Source organism: Manis javanica, chromosome 8, assembly GCF_040802235.1.
Source record: "Manis javanica isolate MJ-LG chromosome 8, MJ_LKY, whole genome shotgun sequence".
NCBI classification, from domain to species: domain Eukaryota; kingdom Metazoa; phylum Chordata; class Mammalia; order Pholidota; family Manidae; genus Manis; species Manis javanica.
In genome coordinates this window covers 47,285,402-47,311,593 of record NC_133163.1, presented here as the reverse complement: position 1 = coordinate 47,311,593, position 26,192 = coordinate 47,285,402, and the positions used below count along the sequence as shown (strand labels likewise).

Below are 26,192 nucleotides of genomic sequence, written 5' to 3'. Positions count from 1 at the left end.
GCCCAAATGTGTTCTTTCTCCAAACATGAACTGAACACCTGCAAGTTGCTAGCACTTTGATTCAAGCAGTGGAGGTGTGGGGCCTGTCAGCAGAGCTCACAGCAGCAGCTAGAACAAGCAGGCTGCAGACATCTACCCAGAGCACCTCCAGCGCCCCTCACCTTCCGGGAGACAGTGCTTCCCGCTCCCGTAAAACCGAGAGTGACAGTGGCAGCAAAAGCCGGTGGTGTAGTCAGTGCAGAAGGCATGCCGGGAGCACTGTCCATGGTTGTGTTCACAGGTCTCCTTGTTGCCAGTGTTATATGTGAAGACTGGAAAGTAAAAACAAACTTGCGTTAAAAGGATTAAATAATTCCAGCATGGATGCTGCCAAGCTTCATCATGGACACCACATCTGCCCCATAAAATTGGGTTAGATTGTGATAAACAAATGGGATTTTGATGTTTAAGAGACAGGAATAACATACAACCCAGGGGAATTAACTGTTTTCTGGCAAGAAATATTGCTGACTGCTCCCATCTGGTCTCACTGCAAAGTTGGTGAACCAGGATGAGGCTGCCCTACTGTGGTTTGAGTGCAGTAACAGGACGGTCAACCAGTGAGTAGAAGTCAGGCTGAACTGTGAAAAACAAAATGGCTAAATACCAGCATTTTTATGTAGTTCAGCCTGATAGCAATGACCTCAAGAGGAAGACCAAAGAGAGAAATTAACAAATGTGGTCTTACATCTAACCGTTCTTTTTTTTAGGTGATTCTGAACTTAAAGAGAATAACCTATAACTTCTTTCACTACCAAGAAAACAAAATTTTTTTTTCTTTTGGAGAGAGAAGGTCCTTAAAGAACACACATACACCCCCACCCCTACCTTAAAGTGTAGGGGGAGTGGGGGAGAGGGAAGGGAACAGGGAATCCAGCTGTTAAACAATCTAATGCATGCTGTTTCTCATGGGCAGGGGTGGTACAAGCAGGATTTCTGTGCAGTAGCAGAGCCTGGCCACAATCATAGCTTGTCTAGGAAGCCCTAGAGGGTCAGCGTACGCTCGACCCTTTAGCAGCAGTTTCTTCCATCTCCCACTTATTCTGCCCGTTAAAAAAAAAAAAAAGAGGGCCATTTGTGCTACAAAGAAACAAAGCAATTAGAGCTGATGTCACTGTCCTTAAAGGAAATGGCCCAGGGGGTGGGGTGTGGCAGCGGGGCCACCTTCTCCCCACCCCTGGAGCTGATGTCAACCCCAAGCCTGGCCACCAGGAGGCTAAGGGGCTGGCACACCCAGGGGCAGGAGTTGGGTGGGGACTCCAGGAGCACCTGACAAGCGGGGTGGCACAGAACCTCCTTGCTAGACTCCGATGCTGCTGGGAAGTGCCAGCTCATGAGGAGACCAGACACCCTATTCTGGAAAAGCTACATGGTGGTTATGTTCCAGGTCTTCAAGGGAACAAGCAGGAAGGGAAGGAAGAAATTGAAAGATCAATACTTAGTATTCCAGAACAGAAAATAGGCCAGTGGAGGGCAGAGGAGCACCATATAATACAGCCAGCATAAAGACTCGCATGGGCAAGTAAAAACACAACAAAGTAGACACTTAAATAGTGCTTAATACATGCCATATACTATTTTGTGTATTTTTAACTCTTAATTTGCACAAGAGTAGGGACTGTGTTTATCCCTGTTCTGCAGATAAATAAACTGGGTACAGATTTAAGTGACTGTCCTGAACTTGCACAGGCAGTAGGTGGCAGAGCTGAGATTTGAACCCTGGCAGTCTGGCTCCTGATTCTGAGCAGCTGTACTCTACTGACCCTCCAAGCACGTATGTCAGGAGAGCCAGGGTAAGGATCTGATGAACAAGGAGGGTTTGAGTCATATTTTACCAACAAGGCTTAACAGTAGAAGAGAGCAGATTATCCAGATGGATATTAAAGAATACTGGAAAAAAAGCACAGGTAAAAAGGGAAAGCAATAGCATTAACTTTTGGACAGATTTGACTGCTGCTTACAGATTGAGAAGGCAGCAAGCTGAGGTTGTTGGCAGGATGCATAATATTGACTCATGTGGAGTATGTGACTGGGAACATGGTGAGAATAAAACTGGTGACTCAAGACTTGGTATAAGGCCTTGATGACATGGCGGAGAAATTCCAGTTGGATAAAAATAGAAAATTAGGCATAACCCTGGATGCTGTTTTAAACAGAAATGTGATTTAAAAAAGGAAAGACATCAAGCTTAAGGCAGAAAAAACAGAATGGGTAATGATTAAACAATTAGAGGTTGCTGTGAAGAACACTCTATATCACTGTCTGCCTTTCTTTGGCTTAAGAAAGAAGGGGAGGGAAACCCTAGTTTGAGTAAAAAGAAATGAATGTCACTTGTCAAAGTCTTGAGTTTGTCCAGCCAGAAAGTCACAACTAAGTGTAAAGAAGTAGCCACTGGGGGGGATCTTATGAATGCTCGTGGCTTCGGCCATCGTCCAGCACAGGGGGATGAGGGGCAGCAGAGGGGCCCAGGCTGTAGGACTTGACCGAAAGCATGGCTTGGGTGACTCTGCAGAAACCAGGGAAATGCATCGTCTGCCTCAGTTTCCTCATCTTTAAAGTCAGGATGACACCACTTCTCACACTCCATTGCCAGAAATGATATTTTTTCTTAATATCCAAGATAAAAAGGCAATCTGATGCAGGCCTAAAGAGCAGTCATTTTCAGCAAATACACGAAAAAAATAAAACCAAATTCTAGGTAGTTCTTCCAAATTAAAGAAATACAGATTTGTATTGTATTCCCTCTGTTTGCTATTTTGTGATGACTTTTTCTTTGGCTCCACTCCTATTCTAAGAGAGAGGATCGTGAAAAAGGAAGAGATGGGATAGAGGAGAACTACAAATATTGAGTTAGCTTAATTTAACTAGAAAATGTGGTGTAGGAGTGGTTTTTACATTCGTAGAAAGAGAAGCTATGCAGGGAAGTCAGCAACTTACCAAAAGTTTAAGCTGATTGGCATGCAGACTGCATTTTTCTAAAAACAAAAAATAATGGCTAGGCTCCCACCGAAGGCCATTGTAAGACTGAAACTATAATTATGATGGGTTGTCTCCCATCATATTGGTAAGCTGGCTCATCGATAGTTTTAAGTGGTGTGTGTGTGTGTAATATTGCCGTCTCAGGATGGAGCTTACTGAGCCAAGCAAATAAATTAAGCTTGCTAGTGAGGTGACAGCCACACTAGGGAAAGAAGATGGGTTTGCTCCTAATCAGGGGGAACATAGGCTCCCTTGAGGATCACTTTCCTGTGCCTACCTTCACACACAGGTGTGTACAAGATGCACACACTAACACACATCTGCTTGTCAGGGAAAAGGTAAAATGCCTGTTGCAATTTTCTTTCATTCACTCAACAAATATTTATTGAGCACTCACTATGGCCTGGCACTGGTCTATGAATTAGGAATACAGCAAGGAACAAAGACAAAACTTTCTATCCTGAAGCTTACATCCCCCTAGGCAGCAGTTAACAAACAGGCAAATTACTTAGTGTGGTGGATGGTGTTAAGATCTGTGCAAATACTTAAGTCAGGCAAGGACATGAGGGCTGTAGGCAGGAGGTGACCTGGCTGTTTTAAATAGGATACTTGGAGAAGACCTAAGGAGAAGGGGGCATTTGGACAGAGGCCTGGAGGCAGGGATGCTCTGTCGGCCCAAGGGAGGGACAGGGACAGCGAGAGAAGACTGGAGAAGCAGCCCTGGCCAGTCCTCTTAGGGTCCCATAGGTCACAGGAAGGACTTGGCTTTGGTCTGAGTGAGCTGGAAAGCCACTGGGGGTGGGGGAATGAGCAGAAGAGTGACCAGATCTGACAGTACCCCCAGAAAGAGCTGGTGCCTTGGCAGTAGGCAGTGCTGGTGGACAGGATGCAAAGGGAACAGGTCTGGAATGTTTGGAAAGTGGAGCTGACAGGGTTTGTGGATGGACTAGATGGAGGGAGAGAGTAGAGATGGGGAGAGAAGGAGAAAGAAGAGAAAGGTAGAGCGTGATGTTCATGCCTCAGTGGGGGGAACTGGAAGGGTGAGGCTGCCGCTGCCTGAGATAGGAGGCTGTGGAGAGCAGGTTTAAGGAGACTCACTCCAGCTGCTGCGGCGAAGCCTCGGGGAAGCTCGCTCCAGCTCTGCCAAGGCCTTGTACCCCCGTGTGGTGCTATTCTACCACTCAGAGGGCTGCACAGGGATCCTAGGGTGCATTACATCAGAATCACCTGGGGTGCCTGTAGAAAATGCAAATCCCAGGGTGCTCCTACCAATTCAGACTCTATGGGTGGCCCTCAGAAATCTGCCCCTTAACCACTCCCCATGATTCTTCTGCCCACTGATAATGATGTTCAGGATACTTGTAAGCTTTTATTTCTGAGCTAGAGAATGCTTATTATAGAGTAGTTGGTGGATTTCACCTGACCAGTTAGCTCACGGGGTAGGTAGGAGTTTCAGGGAATGCTGTCACATTTATTCCTGGCCAGCTGGGAGCAGAACTCAGTGCCTGTGGCCCTGAGGCAGGCACAGGTACATGAGCACATGATGTGAGACCCTAGGAGAGGTGACCCGGAAGCCCAGAGGCCAGGCCCCTTCCCCAGTGAGGGGGAGAACTGGACCTAGAAACGCAACCCCATGTACAGCTTCCAGCCAGTGTGACTTCCCAGGTTTCTATGGGAATTGCAGGTAGATGAAAGCTGAGGCTGAGCTACTTGAAGAAGTGGAATCCATGTCTGGATCTCAGCTGGATGTGATATGCAGTGAACATGCCCCAAAAGTGGCTTTTTTCCTTCTCAGTGGTCATTTATATGCCTCTTTACATTGTAGTTTTGAATGTACTTTCACACACTTCTTATTCTGGTAAGGAAATATCTCCATTGTACAGATGAGAGAACTGAGGCTCACAGCCATTATCTGATCTTCTGGCTCCAAAGCCAATGCTCTCTTCATTACAGGGGCAGTACTCAAGTGTGGTTGGCTTCAGAATCACCATGGACCCCGTTTAAAAATGCAGTTTCTGGTTCAGAAGGTGGAGGAGGGGCTGGGAATCAGCATGATAAACAAGGGCCCCAGGTGAGTTAATGCAGGTGGGCTAGAGCCCATACTTAGACAGTTTTTATTCCATGGCTTCCTCTCTCTTGAATCTGCCCACAGGGCCAGGCTGTCTTCCAGACCCTCACTGACCCAGGCTGCCTGGAAGCGCCTCTCCTGGAGAGTCAGTGGTACGGACAATCCAGAGGCGGCTAGAGCCACAGCAGGAGGGCTCCGTTTGCAAAGGCTTTGGTAACGGAAACTAGAGAGTCACTAAAGGAATGGTAACAGGAGGATTTTAAAATCTCATTTCTTTTTCCCATTTAATGCTGTTTTAGTCTTCTCATATCCTTCATGGAAAGGAAAATGGTGAGGCCCAAAAGAGGGAAAAGCAAACGTACTGCTAAAGCAATGGCCACTTGTCCGAACTGAACATTTCCACAAAGATGAAAAACTTTGTGCTTGTTCTGATTCGTCCTTCAACCTCCATTTTTCCAGAAACACTTAAGCACCTGTCCTCAGCCCTGGACCTGCCCTCCTGCTCCCAGGCACCTGGCCCAGCCCTGTGGAGGCAGGCAGGCTCTGCAGTGCAGACTGACTGCATTCACCACGTCAGCACAAAGTGGGATGGGGGGCTTCTTGCATGGGGCTGCCCAGGAGGCCAGGGTGACTTTGAACAACTTTTACTGCTACCTCAAGAAAAATGACCCACATTTTCACTGCAGGACATATTTTTCTTAAGTTTCACCACCACCTAGAATGATAGACTAGTAAGAAAGCATCCAATTTTTTAATGAAAAACAGTGGTATGCTTTTCCCTCCAGTTTTCATGCTTGTTGATTTTCTCTGTGTGTTATGTGTTATGATGCTAGTTGGGCAAACAGTTAATAGGACCCTGGGCCGGGGGTGGTTTATATCTACCATATGACACAGTGGGCTCTCCATGCAGGTGTCTTCATGGGTATGGGGGACCCTGCTGCTCACAGGCTCTCAGTGACCTGGAGGTATACCCAGGAGAGGGGCTTTCTTGCATGGAAGGATGGATTGGACAGCACAGCCTATTCAAATTCATCCAAGGGTAGAAACTGCTTGAGCAACACATTCCTGCTGCCTGTCCCAAGGCCAAAAGGAGAGTTGGACTGGAAGCCACAGGGAAATCCCTGTTCCCACCCTAGGTTTCCCAGGATGACTACCATCTAAGTGGAAACCAGAGGATCCCACACTGTAGTACAAATACCCGAGGTTTTGAAAGCCAGGGGCCCCTCCCCCTTTCCAATTCACCATGCATTTTGACCTTAGATTAAGCTCCTTGTAGCACCGCTGGGCAGGTTCAAGAAGCTCCAAGACTCCTGTCAGTCATCACCACTCCCACAGCCCACAATGCCGGCAGGCCCAGGCTGGTCAGGGGCAGCCCTCATCGCGGCTGCCTCTCTCGCACCTCCGCCCCCACCCCAACTCTCTCTCTTTCCCTCCCTCTCTCCATTTCCACCGCTGGACCTCCAATCTTGTCATTCTGTCCAGAATATTTCCCCACTTTTTCCCTCTCTAAACACACCCTGAGCCAAGGTCTGGCTCAACCCCCTCCTCCTCCTCCACAGAGACCTGCCGACTGTAGCAGCCTGCTTGCCCTGGGGGCATTTCCTCACAGCGTGGGCTAAGTCTTCCAGTCCAGGTCCTCATACCCTGGCAAGGAACTCAGCAGTTCCATGCCTCAGTTTCCATCTCTGTAAAATTGGAAGGATCACAGTATCTACCTCACAGGGCAGCTCTGAGGGCTAACCATGACAGCACAGTCTAAGCAAAGTTCCCACTTAGGAGTCCCCATGGGCACTCAATAAATGCCACCAAATACTAACCCTAGGGCCTCAGTCAAAGAAGAACAGAAGGCAGAAGCTCAGGTTTGACAAGAAGCTACTGGAGACCCCAGAGAACAAGACACCTCAGACAGGATGCTTGCACAACCATTCTATTGCGGGGTCTGTGGTCTCTGAAAACAGAACAAAGCAAATCATATACTTGAGGCCAGAACTAGAGAGTGACTGAAACAGTCTTGCCTGGTGCCTGGCATAGACATGTTCTGAAAAGAATCTAGGTTTCTCAACAAAAAGAAGAGTGTAGACAGAGTCCTTTAGGAAAATAAAAAGAGAAGATGATTTATTTTGGGAGTCTTTAACTAAATCTTAACTTCTTGGTTTAGCAAGATGACCACTACAGAGCCTAAAGTGGAAACTAAAATGAACTGGGCACCCAAAACCATGCTCTGCCACTCCGTCAGCAGAAAAGGCCATGCAGGATGGCTCAGGGCTGGGCAGCAGGGAGGCAGTGTTCTACCTGAGTTTCTGGACCCACACCCACATCCCCCTCCAACCTGCTCTCCCAGAGAGTCTCACTTTTGCCTGATGGACCTTTGGGGCACCAATGTTTCATTTGAAAAACAAACAAAAACCATTCACTGACCCCCCCCCAAAAAAAATCTAACAACAGCAGGGGCCACACTTCACATAGTCTTCCCAAAGCCCGAGGTAAAACAGAGACTCACCTATTTTCCCTCTCTGCTTTCAAGTTTTAAAGTTTTCCCTCTCTGCCCTGTAATATGGTGACTGATGATTTTTTTCTCCAAGGTTCAAAAACTCTTAATCAGATTTTTTTCTAAATGTCTCAGTGTACTAATCAGCTTTTTCATATGCATTTTCCCATTTCCAAGATGTCAGAAGGAGACACCTGATAAATTCATAGCTTGTGCCGCAGAAGGGTTCTCGCTGCCACTTCTGTTCTCCATGTCTGCTCCCTAAACCTCCCTCGTGGTCACTGCAGCCATGTCAACAGCTCAAATGCAGTCCTTTCCCCTTAACTCTGTATTATGTCACTCCATGGATCTACTTTTCAATACCCCAACCTCTTCCCAGGGCAAGAAATTACAAAGGAAAAGACCATCTAGGAATACATCTTTACCTCAAAGTGCCATTGCTAAAAATCTTTGATATTTGACTTCAAATTGTTTTTAGATACACAGAATTTAGGCTGAAAAGTCAGGAGATGGTCAGAAGGGTGTGAAGGTTCTGAAACCTTCCAATAAAACTCACATCTTCAAATTGACAGAAATGTGGCCCTGGGGCTCAAATTAAGGCACAACTATTTAACCAGCCCATTTTTTATTCTCTACCCACTCCCCACCCCATTCCCACTATTCTGAATCTCCTATAATTAGTAAGGGCAGCCACCATTTATTAGTAACTGATTAGTGCAGACACTAATCTAAGACCTTCATTATCTCATTTAACCCACTCAACAAATGTAGAAGGAAGCAGAGGCATGGGGGCTACATAAGTGCCTCAGGCCACCCAGCAAGGCAGTGAAGAGAGAAACCTGTGACCGCTGACTGTGATGCTCTCCCTCTAATCATTACATAATGCCATTCAGTTACAAAATAGTTTCTTTCCTCCTAAAATAAGCACCTGTTCAAGCAAATTCTTGCAAATCAGTAACACAGCAGAAGGCCCTCTTTGCTGGGTCAATGTGTTTTTACCACTAGGAAACAGAAAAGGAAGGTGGGGCAAAAAAGGAGGTCCTGACAAACATTCACCTCTGACCTTTTTCCTCCTATTAGAGGTCAGATGAGCAATCTCTGGAACAAATGGAATAAATTTGTGGTCGTTTTCCCACTGATGTGTTTACATCCCTGACTGGGAAAAAGAGCAGACGTGACAAGTCTCAACCAGGGAAAGAAGGTGACACGGGCTCCAGATCTGTGTTAACTGCTGCCTCCTCAGGCGTTTCTCTCCTGGCCCCTTACTCTGGTCAGTGAGTCATGAAATGAGGACAGGGCTCCAGGGAGGTGAATACCACAGCTGCACAGCCATGACCAGAAATGACAGGACACAGGTGGTTAGCAATCTTCTTTCCCATGGGTCTGCTCTCCCACACACCACCAGTGCACCTCTAACCATGGGCACACAGGGCTGTCCCATGACAGGGCAAGAATCTGGAACATTTGTCTGAGCCATTTGTAAGCAGCCGGCACAACTGGCTGCTTACAATTAAAGCCTCAAGTTCCCCCTCACAGCAATGCATATGAACCCTCAGAACATTTTACCTTTACTGAACTTTCAAACAAAAACACTTCATTACACTTGAGAGTATAGCTGGCACGATCAACCCAGTTCTTCCCCACTCGCTTCATGAGGCCCGTTTTTAAGAAACATTATTAATGGTCAAGAGATTCCAAACAGAATTTGCCTGCCAAGATTTATTTGGCAAAGGAAAGATTCTCCATCTCCTGAAACACGGGTTTAAAAATCAGTTCCAATCTTCTCTGCACTAAACTTTTCACCCACTTGCTTGAGAGTGAAATCACGACTCTAAGCAAAACCAGCATTTTTTAAAATGAATCTTGGCACGCAGTTTCCTAAAACCCACTTACCCTCAGTGTTGGAAACGATGTCGTCTTCCACCCCTACCACTTGCCTCCCTCCACCCAGCGGTGGAGTGCGATCTGGCACAGGGTAATTGGGAAGAGTCCCCTCTCCTTCAGGATGGGCTGGAGGAACGTCCACTTCCACAGGTGGTGCCCTGCCACCCAGGTAGGGCCGGGTGCTTCTGTTCTCGGGGCGGGGAGCTGGGGCTTCCTGGGAAGGCCCCAGTGAATCTCCTTCTATCTCTGATGGACCTGGGCGTCTGGTCCCTGGTTCTTCATGAGACTCAACTCGGCCTTTTAAATCCGGGGCATTTGTCTCCTCCAGAGGCCTCCCGTCTTGGGTTTGAGGATCCAGGGCAGCAGAGTCCCTGCCAGGGTGGAATGACCAGTCACTGGGTGTTGGAGGTGGCAAAGCGAAGGCCAGATCAGAATCCGGTGGAGAGATCCCACCTCCTACAGGCCTTGACTCAGCTTTTGATTGGAAGGAAACATCGATACTGCTGTGGCCCTTCGATGCCTCCTCTGGTTCACCCGGGGGGTATTCGACTTCCTCCTCGTTCTCATCGTAATAATCCAAATTGTCCTCAGTGTAGCTGCTTTCCAGGGCCACAGCCTGACTGAAGGCATGGCCCAGGGGAGCGGCAGTATGGGTCTTGGAAAGGTTTCCTCCAGCGGCTGCTGGCCTGACATTGTCCAGTGGGGAGGTGCTGCCGATATGGAAAGCCCACACTCCAGGAACACCCAGGTTGCTTTGTCTAAATAAAAAGGAAGCAGTGCATTATAACAAAACTGTCCATTCACCAACCATCTACAAGGGTAAGCAATTTCTTTTAAAACTGAAAGCCTATTAAGTCAGATTCAGAGTTTTCACTATTGTATAAAACCAGATATACACGGTAACTAAAAGAATTATATTAGAAGTTTTATATAAACTACCTCTTGTTTAGCATTAGCTTTTAAAGGCTGTGTGCCCACAGCAGGCTAGACTGTCAAATCTGAAACGTACTCTACAATCTATGTCTTAATCTAAAATTTGGCTGTTTGAAAACAAGTAAGGATGTAGGAATATTTTATTCTTCCTCTCCTTTTAACACACTCAAGACAACATATTTAAAGATCTTTGCCAAACCCTTAAACAATGACAGCTACTAGATGCTTTTGAGTATCAGTCATATGCCAAATGCTTAACATTCTTCAACAGAATATGCAGGGTTGGGGCAGTGATCATGGCCAGTTTGACAGAGGGTAAAACAAGTTTACAGAGGCTAACTAATCTTAAGGTCATAGAACTAATAAGTGGCTGAGCTTGGCCTTGAATTCAGACTAAGACCAAAGCCCAGGCTCTAACCATCTACATTATCTGTATTATATTATGTCAGAAAACCAATAGAGTCAATCAGTATCTGAATGATCATTAGTCTACAGAATGTTAAAGACATTTCATGGTTTGATCACATGGATTAATTAACTGATTCACAGGGAACAGTGAGTCAATGCAAAAGCCTCAAATATAAATACCCACACCTAAAAATAATGTTGAGCAGATGCAGAACAAAATGAAGGGGGAAATAAGGAAGTATTTTAATCACAATGCCACAGGTTGTAAGTGAGAGGTGCTCAAAAACATCTGGGACCAGATAGCCCACTTATTTCCTGCACTAGAAAAGAACTGGGACTCCACTCATCTTCCAAATATCCCAGTAAACCATTATTTTAGTCAATATTACATTCTGAAGAGAACAACTACATATAAGAGTTTTAAAAATAAGACAAAACTTAAATGAGGGTCTGGCTAGCTTGAATAGCACAATTTCTGAACTCTGGTGTATACAAAATACCGGGTTTGAAATCTCCCAAGCTATGCGATTCTCTCAAAAGTCCAGTCTATGAGGTCTGAGTTAATGACTAACAAGATAATAAGAAATTCATCAAATCATTACAAGAACAAGAACCTTTGCTCATTTAGGTAGGTTCTCATCATGTTCTATATGTATTTCTATAGGAATAGTATTTTCCAATAGAATCCTGAGAATGTCTCTTTCCCTCCTCCTTCGGTCCCTCCCCATTTTTCTTTCCCTCTCCTCTCTCCCTTCCCTCCCCCCCACGCCCCATCTGTGTGTCTGTGCCTGCTACTGTTGTCATTAATTTAGGGGAAGGGGACCATAGAAAACAAAACTGTGATCCTTTGTGCCATATGCTATGTATTCTTGGTACAGTCTAAGCATTAATGTTGATGTTTTTTGGCAAGCAAATAAGGAACACAAGAAGATAAGAGAGAATCCTGAAGATCTGAGGATACTAAGTTTCTTATCACATCAGAGGGGCTGTAGCTGTGAAATGTCTTCTTGAAGTTACAAGCAGAAAACTATAAGAGCTTCAAAGAGTAGGAAAATACAAATTATGGCAGATAAAAAGCTAAGTAAAATAACCTTGTAATGAAATACAAATCACTGTCCTGGCTTTTGTCATTGTGCATGATAGGAAAGTAATCAATTTAAGTATCCTAAAAACCAAGGTCATATAGAAAGCTTAGTGGTAGAGAGAATTTAGGAAAACAAGGTTACAAAATGGGGCCACAATGTCCTCCTCCCCAGATGGTTAGGAGGGTTAAGTAAGAAAGCTATGCTGTTAAATGTCTAGCACGGGGCACTGCACATAAGTACTTAGAAACTGTGTCTTCCAGGAGATAGAAAAATACAATCTCAAAAAATGCAAATGTGTGCATTCATATTTGAATTTGTAGAAGATGATTTATGACAAATACACTATGAATTATATAATTTATGACCTTTGAGCTTTTGTTTGAGGAAGACAAAGATTCCATTGACTAGGAAAATAACTTTATGCATTAGAGATGCACACTGAAGAACCTAGGAGTGAACTCGCTTGTTTGTGACTTAATTTAAGCAAAAAAAATAAAATGATGAATATGGAAAAATGTTGACAACTTATAAATCTAAGTGACAAGCAATCAGGTGCTAATCTAACTATTCCCTCTTCTGTATATTTTTGAAAACTTAAATAATGAAAAGTAAAATAGAAGATTAAATTGAATAACATTTCTATAATTTGAGGTAGAGAAGGCCTTTCTAAAGAAAACAAAAAGACCTAAAATCGTAAAGGAAAAGACCAATAACTTTGACAACCCTAAATTTACAATTTACAAGATTATGAGTAACTTTAAAGAGGAACAATTGGATAAAAATAGTCACAGCATCTGAGAGGATTAATATCCTTAACTGTTTTTTCTTTAGAGCTCTTTGTAAATTCCCTAATAGAAAATAGCAAAGGATATGGAAGACAAGTCGCAAAAAAGATAAATGGCTGTTAACATGTGAAAAGATGTTCAGTTTTACTAGTAATCAAAGAAATTACAGTGAAAATATGAACATTTGGTACTTATCAGATTCACAAATAATTAGAATAGAAGCTTTGTAGGGAACAGACACTGTCAATCACACTTCTACATTATTGGTGAGAATATAAATTGGTGCCACATTTCTGAAGGGCATTTGTTAATATACATCAGAATATTACATTGCATATATCCTTTCTCAGCAATTCTAATTTTAAAAATTTATTTTTGGGAGAAATTAGAATCTGAACAACATGTATTATGCTGTTTACTGCAATGATATTTATAAAAGGAAAAATCAAAAATAAATTAAACATTCATCAATAGGTTATTGTTTTAATACCACAGGATATATATGATGCAATGGTTTGTAGCATTAAAATAAAAATATAAACATCTTTTGAAAGATGCCTGTAAGACAGTGATATATGAAAAAATGCTCCATTTTGGTTTAAAAAAGTTTTTGCATATACCTAAAATTCTGAAGTGACTATTAAAACTGTTTATTACTGGAAGTAGTGATAATGGGTAGTTTTGACTTTTGTTTTACATTGTTTGTTCTTCATTTTATTTCTTATATTAAGCTTGGATGACACACATACACAAAAAAAATCCCTCTGCCAGTCCTGTATCTTCCTCTGCTCTCATCAAGAAACTCAGAGGTTTCTAGGAAGCATGAGAGATAGATTGGCAGAAAATGGAAGTGTTTTGTGAGTGAGTGAGTTAGTGAGTGAGTGAGTGTGTGTGTGTGTGTGTGTGTGTGTGTGTGTTAGGTCTCAGAGGCCTTTAAAGCTATGGTGGGTCAGCACAACTGCCTTTTCCTGCAGGTTTTTTGCACCCCACCCCCACCCCATACCAAGTAGATGATAGCACTCACTCCACTGTTCTGGCAATGCTGATCTATTTGTCTGTCTACCCCACTAGACTGCACGTTGCTCATGGGCAGGGCCTTTGCCTTAGTCACTGTATTTCAAGTGCTGGGCACATTTATTATTCTCCCTCAGTAATGTCTGAGGAGGAGAGCATCAGTGGGCTCCAGAGGAGAAGAGGAAGGTGGAACCCAGGGAGAAAAAGCACGGAGCTAAGTTTTCTTGAGTTGAAACTAAGAGGCAGCCTGAATGGAGACCTGAAGATCCCCAATGTGTGTCATGAAGATGGGAAAGGAGACCAGGACTCAGCATAAAATCCATGGTTCAGAACTCCAGACTCATGCTTGAATTTCGGCTTTGCCACTTAGAAACTTTAAGATCACAGGCAACTTAACTTTCTTAAGCTCATTTGTCAAATCAAGAAAATAGAACTTACACCCTAGGATTCTTGTGAGCTTTAAGATGACTTCTGGAAAGTGTTCAGCACAATGTTTGGCAAGCAGTAAGCTCTCAATAAATGTCAGCTGTGAGTGACCATATTTGGTTGCAGGGCCCACTCTCTGGTAGCTGAGTAGAGCAGACAGCACACAGAAGCGCATGGTCTTCCAATACCCAGGAATAATGTATTTAAACTGAGACACAGTTAAGGGGGGCTAAGTAACCATTGTGCTCTGTCTGGCTTCTGGACCAGTATTCAGGAAAGGAATAACAGCAAAGATTTTTTTAAAAGCCCTGAAATTAGTAAATCAGGTGCTAACCCAGAAAGTGGCACCATGTGGACTGACAAAAATTGGAAGAGCCTAGCACCGCACCAGGGAGTAAGCTGCTGCTGCTGGGAATGGGGAATGTGCCCTGTTCTGGCTACCTCTTGGGGAACCAATCAGTCTGATTGCAGTAAAAGAAGCTATAGAGGAATCCTGAGCCTTCTAAAAATCTATAGATCTGTTCGTTTGGTTTTCGTTTTTTAACCAAATTATACTACTCTTGATTTAACATGTATCTGTCTAAAAGACTAAATCACAGTGTCTCCTGTGAAATGATTAACCTGGAAGATCCTCAGTCTGGGCAGTTATATTACTGGGTATTCTCATGTTGTTCCAAGAGCAATGTTTTCCATAGCAAGCTTCAGTGGCTCTGCAAACACATTCACACACTTTTCTGTTTCCGGGATCTATATCCAGTAGGGCAGGAAAAATAAAGGACCTTTTATATTTTAGTGAACTTGCTCCTCCCAGGCTCTAAGCTAGTTTTTGGTTTTGATCTGATGTCTCCCTTAGAAGCCACCAGCACATGTATTTAATGGACTTAAGGCCACTCAAGTCCGGGTAGCACCTAAGGGTCCTTACATGGAACAGGAAAGAGCTGAAGCTCCTGTGCTACTCACTGGTAGAGATTTTTCACAGACTGTTCAGTGCTAGTCAAGCTGAAGTACGGTCCCTCCCTCTTCAGGTCCTCAGCCTCCCCTCGGCAGAAGCCCACTCGGGCTGGAAGTTCGAGTTGGACATTATAAGACTCTTTAGGGCGGGTTCCAAAGAACTGAAGGCCGTCGGCAGGATAAAGAAAGAGGGCATAGGTATCAGACTCATCAGATGCCAGAACTGCCTGGAAAGTATTCAGCTGTGAAAAGAGAAAAGGAGATATTAATAAAACAAGAAAAAAAACAGACTGCAAGAAAAACACAAAAAGGTGCAAAGGGTTTTTACCCTTCTTAGGATTTCTCAAAATTGATTTTATGCATAATATTCTTTTTAAAATCTTCAAATTATAATTTTATAAGCTATATTATTATTACAATCATCTTTTATCAAATTAATAGTTGAAATATGCATAGGTAGAAAACACAGATTAGAAAAATATTTTTTAAGGTTTCAAATTTCTCTATCCAATATTTTCAGAGCGAAGAGCAAGTAACAAAATTACCCTGTACGTTCCTATAGCCACTGCCCCTGTTTACTGCCCTGGGCACTTGCCTGGATGGGTCACTCATTCATTCACTCACCAGTTTATTGAATGACCATTACGGGCAGGCTTGGTGTTAGGCACTGGCTCGTCAAAAGGCCTCCTTACTGTACTCACAACCCACTCTCTTTTCTCCTCCATCTGCGTTTGCACACTAGCATCAGTGTCATTCTACCCTCATTTCACATATGAGGAAACAGAGGCCTTAGGGCTAATAGGTCGGCCTCTGGTCATGCAGCTAGTCTGTGAAGGCAGGTGAACTGACTCCTGAGCCCATGCCCTGCACCACTGGGCCATTCTGACCACTCCTTAGCATCCCATTCAAGGTGATCTGAAGCTGCCCCAAACTCTCTTCCCAGGTTCAGATCTGATGCATCTTCATCAGATCATTTAATAATTTCCATTTACACCATATATTTTGATGCTTCTGTTCTGCTCATTTCTCTGTGCCAGGAAGCCCTCCTAACCTTCTAATGCTGTCTGCTGAGGTCTTTTTGATTTCCTGTAGATTTATTTCTATTCTCTGGCCCTCTATAACACCTTTGTGGGTGCTTCTAGCTAGCACTGACCTCGTTTTGCCAGGTTAGCTGTTTGTGGACTCCATTCATTAATTTGTCTGTACGTTAGTTCAAACAGCCAAGTGCCTATGTGCCTACTAAGCACTTGATATCATGTTCAGTGCCAAAGAAGCAAAGGAGAGGAAACTCTGGTTCAGACAGCCTCACAGCTCAGGAGGGAGAAACAGCCATGGCTGGAATTCTAGGAGTGTTATTGAAGAAGGTAGTAGAGGCCAGAGAGGGTGTGTGCCCAAGACCTCAGGGTTGGGGTGGGGGGTGTCACTGAGGCGAGGCGACCTGAAAAAGTCAATAAATGCAGCAGGAGCCAAAGCAGACCAGGATGAGAGACCAGGAATCTGAACTAGCTAGCCACAAATGCAACACCGGGTCCTTACAGAATCACTGCTTGAAGTTCAAATTATTCTCCTTATTTTCAACAAGACGCTTTTTTTGCATTTGCCTACATAAAGTTATCTTCCTCCTCCTCCCCAACAAATGATCTATTAATCATGCTTGATTATCTAAAAAGATTTATATTTAGGACTCTGAGAACACCTCTCTCCTTAAATCCCCTTCCTTTTACAATTCAGTAGGGAACTAGGGAGGCATTTATAAATATCACTACTTCTTAAATAATGTGACTCTCAGAAATGTTATTTACTGGGAGGTAGTATTATTTCTCCATTTTCCTACTAGACAAAATTAGGCACAGAGAAGAACACCACATTTTACTAAATACAACAGCAAACAAGAGGAATGTGCCCTGCATTTTGTTCTGTCCTGGGTCCTTTCCCATGTGGTGCTCAAGCTCTCTCCGAATGTTGATTCTTCCTTTCAGTGTTTAATTTCAAAGTATGCTTTTGAGGTTTTGCTTATAGGACAAAGAAATTCAGGTGTTAAAATCTTTTTCAAGAAAAAAATATAATATGCAACCTTTCTTTCAGTTCTCTTAGAAAAAGTCACCTTGCTTTTATTGAAAGGAGGGGGGGGCTAGTATATTTGCAATTGTAGTTGATTGTTTTCTCAGCAAAGACTGACTTTTCCAAAAACAAAATGCAAGGAATGTTTTCTAGAATTTCTCAAAGCTAGGAAGCCATAACTTCTCCAACTGTGAACAAAGGCCAGTCTGCATCATATCTATACATAATATATACTACATCATCGATTAAGGTTGATTCCTTACTTCAGAGTTTTACTTTAGTCAGAATAAGTAAAGTTCAACTAGGGAAAGAAAAGTACTTGAGGAAGGAGAAAGAACCTGTTTACATACAAAGCTAAGCTTTCAAAGCTCCTGGCATTGACTGCCTACAACAAACATCAGATAGGAAGAAATTCTGGTTTAAGTTTAGAGAAATTCTGTGAGATAAGGTGGGAGGTCCTATAGATTGTGCAGGAATTGAAGTGGTGGGTGGGAGGTGGGTAGGCAAAGTAAATAGAGATGAAGGACAGTGTCTTGCTTTTTACTGAGGGGTTTGGGTAGTTGCACTTTCTATTATTTATTCTTTTAGTCACTCGGTAAACAAATTCATGTCAATGAAAATGTATTCAATGTCTTTTATATGCCATCCCTGAGCCAGACACTTATTACAGGTGGCAAGCATTTACTCAAACGACTTGTCTCCACTGAAATAGGGAGAATTTTAAACAGAATTTATGATCTCAGAATTCAGGCTGAAAGAATTTTGCTGTTTAAAAATCACTCACACACCAAATGATTACTTTCAAAGTTCTCTCTCAGTTCCACAAAATTCTACATCTAATTGCTAAAGAGGCCAGTTCATGGAGTCCTGAAGGGCTCCTCCTCCTCCCAAAGCACTCCTTGACTGGCTTCCAGACTGGAAAGGTCTCCACATTCCTAGAGATGAGCCTTTGCAGCAACCCTGCATGCTCTGTCTCTGAAGGGAAACTCTCAGATGGGCTGCCAAACCCTACCAGAGGGTCACTGGTTCCCAACTTCCTCAGGACCCCAGGGAAGCGAGAGGGGTCTCTCTGGAAAGAGGAACAGCACAAAGAGGATCAAGGCCAGTGGCTGCTGAGCTTCAGGTGCCTGCCATCCTGTTATCAGAAAGATACAAACCAGAGCCCTCTACAGAATGCAGGCAGGGTCTGACTCTCCCCTCCAGGTAAAGGACATCACCAGTTAATACTGACTTGACACTTGGCAGAGCCAGGCTGTAGGATACAAAACATGTCCTCTATGTGTTTCTAATTTTTTTTTAGTATCATTAATATAAAATCACATGAGCAACATTGAGGTTACTAGATTCCCCCCATTATCAAGTCCCCACCACATACCCCTTTACAGTCACTGTCCATCAGCATAGTAAGATGCTATAGAGTCACTACTTGTCCTCTCTGTGTTATACTGCCTTCCCCATGCTCCCCCACACACATTATTGTGTGCTAATTGTAATGCCCTTTATTCCCCTTCTCCCTCCCTTCCCACCTACCCTCCCCAGTCCCTTTCCCTTTGGTAACTGTTAGTCCATTCTTGGGTTCTGTGAGTCTGCTGCTGTTCTGTTCCTTCAATTTTTGCTTTGTTCTTATGCTCTACAGATGAGTGAAATCATTTGGTACTTGTCTTTCTCTGTCTGGCTTATTTCACTGAGCATAATACCCTCTAGCTTCATCCATGTTGTTGCAAATGATAGGATTTGTTTTCTTCTTATGGCTGAATAATATTCCATTGTGTATATGTACCACATCTTCTTTATCCATTCATCTACTGCTGGACACTTAGGTTGCTTCCATTCTTGGCTATTGTAAATAGTGCTGTGTTAAACAGAGGGGTGCATATGTCTTTTTGAAACTGGGATCCTATATTCTTAGGGTAAATTCCTAGGAGTGGAATTTCTGGTTCAAATGGTATTTCTATTTTTAGTTTTTGAAGGAACCCCCATATTGCTTTCCACAATGGTTGAACTAGTTTACATTCCCACCAGCAGTGTAGGAGGGCTACCCTTTCTCAGCATCCTCGCCAGCATTTGTTGTTCCTAGACTTTTCTATGTTGGCCATTCTAACTGGTGTGAGGTGATATCTCACTGTGGTTTTAATTTGCATTTCCCTGATAATTAGCGATGTGGAGCATCTTTTCATGTGCCTGTTGGTCATCTGAATTTCTTCTTTGGAGAAGTGTCTGTTCATATCCTCCACCCATTTTTTAATAGGGTTATTTGCTTTTTGGGTGTTGAGGCATGTGGGTTCTTTATATATTTTGGATGTTAACCCCTTGTCGGATATGTCATTTACAAATACACTCTCCCACGCGTTTCTAATTTTTGAAATTCATTTAATTGATTTCAGCCATCTGAGCAAAACATCAGAATGGTGCCATCCCTACCCCAAAGGGGTCTCCCTATAGGGACTCACACAAATTTCAATGAAAACTGAGAAGCAGGGTAACTCCTACAGAGGTCACAAAGTTCTCTTTCCTGCCTTCCTCAGGGTCACAGGCTCTCCACAGTTCTAGCATCATTGACTTCTGGCCTACAGTGTTTAGGGTGAACACTAACCTCCATCCCTTAGTGTAGTCTCCATCTTCCACTACCTGTACATCCACTGTCACATGCATGACTTTCCCTCATACATTTTCTGCTCTAAATCCTACAGAGCCTGCCAAACTTCAAATATAAATACTCAGTGGGATCACATCCCTAATATTACATCCTTCTTGACACTCAGTCTTTAGTAAAACTTCAGCATTTCTTTAACCAATTTCCAGGTGTCTATATTCCCAGCTATATCTTAGACTCAAGGTAACTCTTTCAGATAGACTGCAGACCTCCCCAACCTTCATCAATCACTGTCATCCTTTGAAATGCGTCAACATGCTTCTGTCACCACAACGAGGCCTCCAATGGGCAACCTCCCACACATCCTGTGTCACTGCCCCAAGCTCTTGTCATCATTGCTCCAGCCTCAGCTCTCTCAGCCTTCTCCCAGGACAAGCCCCAGCTCTGAACAATTTCTCCTGCTGCCTCATTCCCAAGATCAATTCTTTCAGCTCTTTCTGCCCAACTCAAAAATTCTGGGTCAACGAAACATTCTCCATACCACACAGATCTGTGCAATCCAGTTCTCCAAAATCCCCATCCTTCAAACAACAACAAAACAACATCCCCCACCCACCACAAAAAAAATCTGCAGCTAAAGTAAACATTAGCCTTCTTTATGTGTCCTGCCAGTAAGTTTTTTAGGGTCAATACGATGACTGCTCTGTGAAGTACCAATGACAGTCCAAGGAGTCTTAGAGTAACTGAATTAATAAATATTATTCATATTTTTTTAAATGCAGTTATACCATGACATTCCTGCAATATCTGGTACAACACCCTGTCACACCCACCATGGAAATTCAAGGATAGAAAGTGAAATTGTTTTAAATGGTAAAAATGCCATTCCTGTGATGTCTTCAAATTTCCAGTAACTTTGCAACATTAGATTAGTATGCCAAGGTTTAAGAAAGCCATGTAGAACTCACACAGTCCTTCAAGCAAAGTAGGTTACTGTTTGCCAAAATCTATCTCCAAAGAACTATTAAAAAAAGAACTCAAGCCACGTGGCTCTTCAAAGTATTCAGAAGAACCTTCAACGTGGGTAACTGAAAAAACATCTACCCTTCAAAGAGATTCTTCTCCTTTCTAAATTAAACAAATTCTGAAGCCAACTCAGCATATGGCAATGTTTGAAGAAGAATTTTAATTAGGAAAGTAAAAGAGAATCTACAAATCTTCCGTATGCCCACCCCCCCAGAAAAGACTCCAGCCAAAAGTTGTAACCCAGAAAACCTTGTAAAGAGTCCTCACGCAAAGCCTTACCTCACAGCAGACTTGTAAGACAGAGAAATAAAAGAACATAGGGGACACAGGTTGGCTGAGCGTCCATGCTGAGTAAGTCTAAAGGATTACAATGGCCACTTAAAAATGTCATCCTACTTTAAAATGTCACCTTAGTTAATTCTCATAACAGATTTTGTACAGTAGGCATTGCTACCCCATTTTACAGGTTAGGAAACTAAGGCTGAGGCTGCGTCACTGATTCCAAAGTCACTAGATAACCTATTATAATCCCCTTCTTCTTTCCAAATGTTTTTGTCTTTACTGTCACTGTCTTCACCACCACCCTGAAAGTTGAGTAAAAGCAGCTTTATTCCAATACTAAAGATGAAATTGAAAAACTAATTAACAAAGTCAGTTTGTATTATAATTTTTAAATATGCTCTGATGAAACTGGAAGCTGAAAGCTCTAGTGAGATTTCATCGCCCCCGAGGGTCTGTGCAGCTGCTCATCTCTCCAGCTCCTCACACTCAACTCAACTTGGTCTTTTTTCTGTTAAAAATGTCAGATGTAGCTGAATTCTCCCCAGACTTTGGAGAATTAATGTGGAAGTAATAAGGCATCAGTAGTGTCCTTGGCAGCCAATTTCACACCAAGTTCATTCTTTCTTTGAGTGAAATATGGTTCCAAGGACTCTTCTGGTATGAGGATAACAAGACAATAAAACCCAAGCCTCATTTATTGGAAAACTTTAGAAAAACACAACTCTTGGGTCTACCTACACCACTTGAGTAAAGGAAATGGGTCTTGCATGAAAAATTTGGGTAAAAGCAGCAAAAAAAAAAAACAAAAAAACTTGAGAATCAAGAAATCTGTATTCTAAAACTGCCTTTACCTCACCTTAGAAGGGAATTCTCGACCATCACTCTATTTTCTATTTGCCGTTATCTGTAAATGCAAACAACAATTCTCCTACTTATCTTGGGAGATTGTTGTGAAAAGACAGTAATGATAAAACATTGTTATAAGAATTAACAAGATAGCTTGAATAAACAACATATGTAATAATTGCCTAAGTACTCTTTCCTTTGAGCCTTTACCTTATCTATACAGACTAGAAGAACTCTCTGGAAAAAAAAAAATCAATCCCCTGCTTAAAATCCTTTAAAGTCTGCCCACTTTTAAAGCTCCAAGTCCAAACACCTAGGAAAGCATGATCTGCCTCCACCCCATGGCCTTCTCAGCCTCACATCCAACCTCCCCTCCTCTTCACTAATAATGTACCACATGTAGTGCCCCAAACACATTATACTTTATAGCAAATGATTGATATATCATACACTATCCCTTCTACTGAGAATGTTCCACTCTTTTCAACTCAGATTCAAAGCTACTTCCTCCCTGAAACTTTCTATGCTCAAGTCCCCTAAAAGTTAAATTCCTTAAGTCAAGATGCTACACCTATCATACTGAACATAATCAATGTCCTTACTAAACCATGAGGTCCTTAGGAGTAAGGGTTATGTCCTTTCACAGTGTGTCTCCCAGTCCTGGCATATAGTAAGTGTGCAAAAAAGGTTTGTGCATAGAGTAAGTGTGCAAAAAATAAAATCTGAACTATATTTAGATACACATTACTTATACACACAGACAAATATGCCACATACAAGATACATGTTTTGAAAAAAAAGACCAGAAGAAAACACAATAAAGTATTAGCATATGCTTAATTTTAAGTAAGTTTTTTAACTTATAAACAGGAATAAATGAATGAATGAAGGCAATACAATGGTGGGGGCCTTACCTAATTCACCTTTCTCTAATCCTTTATCTAGGTGTTCGATATATTTGATGAATTTTTGACAAATTAAAATAGAGGTAAATTTTAAGACTTTGATGAGTTACAATAGAGATAAATTGCAAGACTTTCAGCCCTTGGAATATGATATTTTAGATTCAGGTCTAATTTCATAGGAGGAAGCCCTTACCTACCCCAAGAATGAGGCAGTTCGCCATTTGCAGAGCTACCCTGAAGTCCATTTGGAGTACTTTAAATGTTGCTGCCAAGCCTAAAGACTGGGGAGCTTGGGTTGTTTTTTACTTTCTCGGGTAAAGCTTATAAAGTTTTCCTTAATAGTAGGAAAGTAAAGTAGGAAACATGTAAACTGGTATCTATGGTGCAATCTGGTGAAAGCTATCAAGAACCTTATAAAAAGTGCATCCTCTTTGGTCCACCAACTCCATTTCCGGGAATGTTAACATGTGCAAAGATCGAGCTTTTAAAAAGTGCTTCATAAAATTATTTATGATGATAAAAAATTGGAAATAACCTTAATGACCACTGGGCTCAGTGGTGATCCACTAGATTGTATATTATGCAGACATTATAAGTGGTGTTGTATAAATACATTTACTGATATTGAAACATTCACAGCTATTTAGTGGGGAGAAAAAGAGCTTATAAAACAGTATGTGTGTGTGAAACCATCATCGTTAATATACAGTGACAGGTAAGTACAGATATTAATAGAAAAATACTCTGGAAAATACACACAAGTGTTTAACAGTGGTTATCTTTGAGTAGTAGGAAAATGACTGGTTGATTTTTTTTTCAATGAACATATAATTAGAAATAATTCTTGTATACTTAGAGGTGATCCTAAAAATAAACCAAACAGTAAACTGCCTCGGGTTCTGAGAGCCTTCTGCATCTGCACTGGGGCCTTTATATCCCCTAAGTAGTTTTCCTTGCTGAAGTGACCACCTCTCAGATCCACAGAGGAAGCCTGAAGTCAACAGCCCTCACTTCCGAGCCACTTCAGCTCTGGTGCCACCAAACGATACATCGGGCACGGTGAATTCAAGCCCATACCTCAACTGACTCAGCAACCAAGCATTTCTAGTCACTCACCTCCCGTGAGAGCGGGGCCCCTCGCTTGGCCTCCTCGTAGGCGCCCACCTTCTCCCAGGTGGCCAAGAAGGCGTGGGTGGGAGTGAAGTGAGCAGCGCTGCCAGGGAAGCCTGCGTGCACGTAGCGCGCGGCCAGGCCCAGCACGGCGGGGGACGTGTCCTCGCGGTACAGCACCCGGCCCCTGCCCTGGCTTGTATCAATGTCTGCCAGGAAGGGGGCAATGGCCGGGAAGTCCGTGGGGAAATCATCATCCACATACTGGGTCTCCCTGGGGAAGTCCTGAGTGGAGATAATGCCGTTGGTGCCCACCTGGCGGAGGAGAGGGACAAAAGGTGACGGTGGCATACGCTGCAAGAAGCCCCAGGGCGGCCACGACAGGTCCGCACGTGCGCGCCCACGCTGCTCCGCAAGGAGGGAAAGGAACCGCCCGGGATATGAAGCTCCCTTTCCCCATCGTCTGGGAGCCGTGATTCAAGGCGATTAGCGCAACTTCAGCCGTTGTCCTCCCCGCCACCCCTACTCCCCAGCGCGGTGCAGTAGGTCTTGGAGCCCTAACCTCATTCATGTATCTCCTCACTTAACACAGAACCTTGGGGAAAGCCTAGGCGTCCGAGGAGGCGGAACTTCAGCTCTACAGATGTGCACAGCCTTCCCGCTCTCCTAACTGCACCTCCGCGGCACACCCTACCAACCCCACCTTCTTTTCCGTCCCGGACGCCTATACGGCTGCGAACAATTCTCGCTCTCCCTCTCGAGGTAAGAAGCAGCGGGTGAGGCAGCAGCAAAGCAGCAAAGCCAGTCCCTCCCCAGGGGTGCTCAGGGACAGCCGTGCGTGTGGACCATTTCCTCCCCTCCGAAGGCAGGGATCGGTGAGATCCACACTACATGATCCCTGGGACGCAGCTGCAAGAAATTTGTTGAGTCCTGCACCAGGGGTTGTACTTACGTAGAGGTAGCTGAACTGCTCTTCGTAAAATCGCAGAGGACTGGCCAGCTTCACCGCTGCGGAGCTTTCGTCGTCGCCTTCCTGCAGGAGGTAGTCCCCCCACGCCCGCCCGGAGGGGAAGAGCTCGCCTGGGTGCAGCGCCGCGGTCCGGGACAGCCACAGCCACAGCAGCGGCAGCGCCCGCAGCCCGGCCGCTCGGAATCCCCGCATGTTAGCTCAGCTCGTGCGCTACCCTGCCGCACAGAGTCCCCGCCCGGCCCGCCAGCCCAGTGCCGCGCGGCGCCAGCCAGCAACCTGGATCCCGGCGGGCGCCTGGAGGGGAGGGACTCCGGCCCTTCCGGAGCTTTGATTGGCTGCGGCCTTCGGCTGGGGACCAATCACCGGCTCTGAGAAAGTTGGACGGCGGCTGCCACATCTGGTTCTTGTTAAAAATTTTTCTAAGGCAGCGGTCCCGGGAGCGGCGGGGCTGGCGAGGTAAAAGCCCCTGGCCCGGGCTTCCCGGAGCTGCTCGTTCTCCGCCTCCGCTCCTCGAGAGCTCCGGGGGTGGGGGAGGGGGTTCACACCCGCCCTGCCGGGGCTGCCCCGAGGTCCCAGCGAGCCCCGCCCCCGGGACCAAACTGCCCGCAAGGTCGGAAGGCAGCGGAACTGCATGAGGTGACCTCTGCGCAAAAGGGGCGCCCCGCGGCGGCGTGTGCAGCTGCAGGCTGGCAGGGTGAGGGTGGGGTGGTGGGGTTACTGTTTGCACCCTGCCCTGGGGTCCCCGGCGCTCCCCGCCCTCGAGGCCAGGCCCTGGGGCCGAGAAGCAAACGGGTACTGTCGCAGCCTCGCCGGCCGCCTCTTTCCACCCAGAGACCTGCCCAGAAGCGCGCCTCTGTAGGAAGAAGGGAGGAGGAGGCTGAGTTCTAAATTCCGTCGCCCTCCCGAAGCCGCCGCCCGGGAAGACTGGGCCACTCGGCTGAAATGCCCACCAATCCGGGTCAAGAGCGTTGTTTGCCTTTCCTGGGAAAACCGCACCCGGGAAGACCATGAAACGCGACTTATGTATGCTCAGCTCCTTTTGCTCGGCGCCCCACGGAGGTGGTAACCCGAGCCTCTCTGTGGGACTGGAAACCACACAACCCCCAAACCAGCTGCGCGGCAGTGAAGGAACCCCATCCATCATAAACATCCCCTCTGCAAAGCATCAGGAGCCAGCCGAAATTTTATTACCATTTTTATTATCAAGAGCTTGAAATTTCCCAGATAGTCTGTTTTCTCTCTTGGGTACCCCCCGTGGGTTCCTTGGAAGAAAAGGTATTTGAAAAGAAAGAAAAAAACAAACCCTTGGAAATGTCCTAAGGAATGATCAAAATACAGT

The 26,192-nt window shown here is 44.4% G+C and overlaps 1 protein-coding gene across 1 annotated transcript in view; it reads right to left on the bottom strand.

Annotated features, from left to right (window-relative positions):
* NID2 (nidogen 2) overlaps positions 1-25,159 on the bottom strand; it is a 53,022-nt gene extending 27,863 nt beyond the window's left edge. The window contains exons 1-5 of the mRNA XM_017658709.3: positions 24,836-25,159; positions 23,890-24,198; positions 15,070-15,302; positions 9,468-10,216; positions 162-311 (exon numbers count right to left, since the gene is read on the bottom strand). Coding sequence (XP_017514198.3) covers positions 162-311; positions 9,468-10,216; positions 15,070-15,302; positions 23,890-24,198; positions 24,836-25,045 — 1,651 coding nt within the window. The 5' untranslated portion in view covers positions 25,046-25,159. The remainder of the gene's footprint in view (positions 1-161; positions 312-9,467; positions 10,217-15,069; positions 15,303-23,889; positions 24,199-24,835) is intronic.
* Between the last annotated feature and the right edge of the window lie 1,033 nt (positions 25,160-26,192).